This window comes from Chaetura pelagica, unplaced genomic scaffold (genome assembly GCF_000747805.2).
Source record: "Chaetura pelagica isolate M959 unplaced genomic scaffold, ChaPel_1.0 scaffold183, whole genome shotgun sequence".
Taxonomy (NCBI): Eukaryota; Metazoa; Chordata; class Aves; order Apodiformes; family Apodidae; genus Chaetura; species Chaetura pelagica.
The window spans coordinates 811,145-816,513 of record NW_009952706.1 but is presented as its reverse complement, the minus strand read 5'-3'; the positions used below and the strand labels follow the sequence as shown (position 1 = coordinate 816,513).

General features: G+C 50.5%; 1 protein-coding gene across 1 annotated transcript in view; it reads left to right on the top strand.

The window, feature by feature from the left end:
• The first annotated feature begins 1,217 nt into the window (after window positions 1-1,217).
• Window positions 1,218-5,369, top strand: part of APBB3 (amyloid beta (A4) precursor protein-binding, family B, member 3) — a 9,856-nt gene continuing 5,704 nt past the window's right edge. Inside the window, exon 1 of the mRNA XM_009994228.1 lies at window positions 1,218-1,224. Coding sequence (XP_009992530.1) covers window positions 1,218-1,224 — 7 coding nt within the window. The remainder of the gene's footprint in view (window positions 1,225-5,369) is intronic.

Here is a 5,369-nt window from a genome sequence, read left to right as displayed (position 1 = left end):
AGGGGAGGCGGCGGGGGCAGCGGCCCCTGTGGCTCCAGCCGGTTGAGCGATGCAGCCGACCCCGGCAGGTGACCGAGGCGCCCGGCTGGTGGCAGAAGCAGCACTTCTGGGGACAGCACAGAGGTGGACAGTGTCAGTGCCGCACGGACCGGGGAGCCCGTTTCACCCAGCACAGCCCCACCAACTTTCAGTGGCCACCTGGCTGGTGACACCAGGCCAGGGACAAAAAGTCGCCCATCCTCTCCAAATCCCTCATTTCCACAGAAATGGGCCTTTTGGAAGGAAGGAAAATGGAGCCACAGTGGGGACATGTGTCCCCACAGACTCACCTTCATTGCCACCCGCTTTACCTCCTGTTGGATGTCAGGGAGGAGAAAGCCATAGAAGCCCTCATTGTCAGCTCCCCTCTGGGTCAGCCCACTGGCGTGGTACTGCAAGAGAGGCCAAGAGGGATCATGCCTGGGCTGGTGGTGGTGCAGGATGGGGAGCAGAGGCATCAAGTCCCAGGGACTCACCAGGCAGTTCTCATGGACAGAGAGCCTATCCTGATGGCACAACTCTCCAACCACCCTGGGGTCAGCGTCTGCTCGCCAGCACAGCCTGCACACTGTGGGGGACAGTGGCACCATCACCCCCAGCACCAAATCGGGGGGCCAGGGGATCAGCACCAAGAGCAGGATGGGGCAGAGGCCGAAGCACCTTCCCACGGCAAAGGTTCCTCTTTGCACAGCTGGACACTGGCCAAAATCCCCTCTGGTGGGTGCCCGGAGGGATGCTCCGTGCTCACCTTTCTCACTGGGGTCTTGATGCCTCCTCTTGGGCTGGGGAGGCCCACGGGAGGCTCCCATGTTCTCCAGGTGACGCCCTGACCGTAGCTCCATGACTCTGGACTGGATGCTAGAGCAGCGTTTGCTGAATGCGGGAACTCGGTGCAGTCCAAGACTGTGCTGATGCCCTAGTGTTGGTGTACAACACACCAGGGGCAGCTGGGGTTTTTATACAAGCTGGGGGGGATTGTGACATCATGGAGTGCCATGTTCCAGTTACCAGGTGACTGTGGTGGGTTCAGCACTGTGTGCCCACTGCCTCCCCAGAGCTGGGGCCCAAACTAATGAAAGTGTCACTTTTTTCCTCCTAGCAATTCATGTGAGCTAGTGGAAGTAATGGCTGTCCAGCATCCCCTTCCAAATGTGGATTTCTTACTCCCAAAGGTCACTATGGAATGTGAGGGAGCAATGCGGCGGGAGTTGCTAAAAGCCACTAATTAGAACAGTAAATAATGGGCAAGGATACGTGAGGAATCCTCTCCTCATGTCAGATTCAAATCCAGTATTTCAGCTATAGTTTCTGTCAGTGTTAGGTCCAGCATTGGTCTCCTTGGATTTTGCATGAAAGTAGAAAACATGTTCTCATTAGAATTAGCAGTAAAGCATTTTGTGTGCACCTGCATGGCAGCTTGAGAGGAGACAAAGAAAGCTCACCCAACAGTCCAAGTGCTGTTCAGTCAGTATCTTTATTCACGGCGCCAGACGCACAGGGGATAGTTCCTCCAAAAATCTGTGCCTTACAGTGTAAGGTGAGAGATATATATACAGCTGATACTTAATTATGTGTAATATTTCTAAGAAACGGTTTACATATTCATTAGTTTCCCAATAAATCATTTACATAAGTGTCCGCCCATTGTCACATGCGTGTTAAGTCCATTAGGGTCTCTTGTGGGGGTCGTTTACTTCATCCTTGAGTCTTCCTCACAGACACCTTTGGCCAAGTTCTGTCTCTTCTCCTGTTTATCTCTGCTGACTCTGCAGTAGAATTGGTTACAGTAGGCATCTCTAGTCGCAGTTGAAGTACTTCTTTCTTCTTCAAGGACCCTTGTGTTTCTTCCCTAAAACTACAGACCAGCTCAAACAAAAAAGGCTTTTACAACTCACTAGCATTAGGCCCAGATGAGAGATTTACATCCTACAAGCAGTTGTACACTTGTACAAGCAAGTGCCCCAGGTTCCCACAAAAATAACATCCATGACTTTCCCCTGGATACCTCTGCTGCTGGCCTGATAGGGGAGCAGCAGTGGGTCGGCACAGTCCCATTCTCTCCCTTCCCTGAGGGCCTGCTTTTCACCTCCATCCTGCAGGTTTTTCACCAACACTGTCACAAATACATTGGCCTGCTGTTCTTTTAATTTCCTCTTTGCCTTCTGTTCCTGTTGAACTTATTCCTGCCAGGAACATCAGGCTTCTGCTGAGAACCTCATCCCTGTGCTCCTCAATGTCTCAGAGAGACCAGCCAAGGGTGTCTCAGGTTGGCTACACATGATAGGGAGAGCAGAAAGGGCCCAGCACTTCACTGAGAAGTAATGACCACGGCCGAAGCAAGAAAGGGGAAAGCACCAATTCCTTGCAGAGAACAGGAGCCTAATTAAGTGTATCACTTTATGAGTGAAAACACCCTGAAAAAAATAATGTCAATGAGAAACTATCAATCCTGTGACCCCTCAAACCAGAACACCAGTACATGTGGGTCTGCTTGCAGCTGAAAACAGCTCCTAGCCAAATCTCAGCCCTAGGAGTGAATATATGTGGCAATAACCAAAGAGCCAAAAAAATATCAGCAGGATATTAAAATCATTAGCCATGACAGATTAAGCTGCTTAGGGTGCTATTTACCTCCAAGCTGATGGAAAGGCTGACCTGCTCATTTGGCCTCATTTGCCATGTCCCAAAGAGGTACATAAGCTGCAGAGTGCCCCATTTCACAGACTTTCTGGGATTCCTCAGAGACAGTAGTCCTCTTTTCCACTACATTGACATCCAAAAATACACTTTTCTGATGCTAAGGATGTGTCTTTGTTTAGGATTGGGTTTCTTATTAGACAGGGGATCATACCATTGCCCTCACACTCTCCAGCCTATATTCAAGCCAAAACATTAAAGACACACCACAGACCTCTAATATGGACATCTCATTTGCAGGAATACCAACAGGTATTAAAAAAATCAGGACACATCATATGACAAACAGCTCAGTCAAAAGACCATCAATTTTAGCCATGGTTGAAAGGGTTTTACTTTAGAAGTTACAGGGTCTGGTCAACTGTAGGAACCAGGGCATGGCCCGTGCCCAGTTCTGCAGAGATTCCTGGGGAAACCTTGTCCAATGTCTTCTTGCCTGTCGTGTGCACTGGCTGGTCCACCTGGGAGGTGATCGACCACCCACACATATGCAAGCGAACTAACAGACTTTGAGCATCAGTCTCTGATGACCTAGACCCTCAGGTCCCTCAGACCCTACATTACTTTATCTTACTGGGTATCAAGATCTCCTGTCCTACTGAGCAGCTGGTCCAGTCTGAGGTTAGCCAGCTCAGCTCACCTGTATTTGAAAACACAGGCTTGAAACAGGGAGCCTAGTCACACAGAAAAAATGTCATTTAACAGGAGTACAGGACAGACTGTAGTGAAACAAGACACTCAGGCAGGCAAACAAACCTATTGCTGCTTACATGCCATTGAACCCTTTTCTCCTTTTTTATTCTGTTTTCCTGTGCTTGATCTTCCCCTGATCCCTCCCTTTCCTCTTCCTATGTCCATTCTCCTGAACATCCCACATGATGATTCATAAAATCCCTAGGTTCTGCCCTGCATCATCCCCAGATTCTCTTCCTGTGCACCTCCTTCATGACACTGCCAGGAGAGAGTTGCCTTCAGTAAGGCATCTTTTTTTACTCACTAAGTAGGAAGTAAGAGGGAACAGTGTGTGTTGGGGTTGCTGCCTCCCATTTGATCAGCCAAGCTCAGGTTTTGGAATTGAAATGGATGTTGAATTAAGGACAAGGAGTCACATGCAGCAGAGGACACCATGTTGTTAGAAGTCACCATAAGCTTGTTCCTGGTTGGTGAGAGCTTATTCCTGAGCATTAGAAAAAGAGGAAGCATCACCTGGTCTGGTAAAGTGGGGGTCAAGGTAAAGCCAGGACCCCTCTGACTCCCATTGCCTCAGATCCATATGAAAGTATGGAGCAACGGGCCTCCCTTCCTTCTGCTGTGTTGGGATGGGTTGGGTTAGGATTGGGTAAAACTAGGACACAGCTCTTTAATTGGATCTCAGAAATCCTACTAGTTCAGGACAGATGCAGAAGGGCTTATAGCCCAAAAAGCAGATGCCAAAAGAAGAAACAGAAACTATTGCAGACAACTACAAAGTTGGATTATGCAGCTGGTGCCTTTCTTAGGCGTGAACGAGGTTAAAATGCGAGTAGGAGGGAAGAGTGTTCCACAAAACAAGAAACGTGCCCACAGGGTGCATGACTGAGGCTGAGCACTGGAAGCCAGGGAACAGGCATGGAAAATTCATTTTGCACTTCCAAAAAATGCAAGTTCTGTGGACGACTGCATGTTGAAAGAAGCAGCTCAGCTGAGGGGCATGGAAGGCTCTGAAGGACACAGGCTACATCCAGGATCACCAGTTTCTGACTTGGGGGAAGGTCAGGAAGCCATGATGGACTGTCTGGATCATGCCACAGATAGAAAACCATCTTGGAATGTCACCAGGCATCAGCAGCTTGGAAGGACTTTGTCCCTAGCAGTACATGGGGGGGGGCTACATGGAGAAATTGAGGTGTACAAACAAATGTCTCCAGAGCTTCCATGCCCGGATACTAAGCATCAAGCAGGAGTCAGCTCAAGGTAGAATGGAGAACAGAAGTCTGAAACTGACAATGCAAATCCCTCAACGTCTGGTGGGAAGGAGAAGGTGACCAGTGTACACATTTCGGTGTCTTCAGTAGTGGCTGAAAGAGGTTGCAGGTGGAGGGGAATGGGAGGACCTGAGCACGCATGGAAAAGAATGAACATGGAATAGGCATGGATGGAGAGGAAAAAGGGTGGTCTATGGGAGAAGGGAGGGGAACAGAGGAAGCCTAAGGACGCGTGGAGGGGAATAGAGGTAGGGATGCAGGCAGCTGACCTGGACCCACCACTGCACTCAGAAACCTCATTTCCTGCCCCCAAATGCCCCTTTCCCACTACAGTCTCCCATTTTCCATCCTGAAACACCAGAGTGGTCATAGAACCATAGAATCCCAGACTGGTTTGGGTTGGAAGGGACCTTAAAAATCATCTAGTCCCAACCCTCCCTGGCGCGGGCAGGGACACCTCCCACTGGAGCAGGTCACACAAAACCCTGTCCATCCTGGCCTTGAGCACTTCCAGGCGTGTGGCTTCCACAACCTCCCTGGGCAACCTGTTCCAGCACCTCAGTGACCGCGGCCCCGCTCCCCCTCCCCCCCCTTGCCTCGGTACCTCCCGCCCCGCCCCGGGCCCGCCCCTCCCGCCGCCACCGCCGCCGGTGCGGGCCCGGGGGGGGC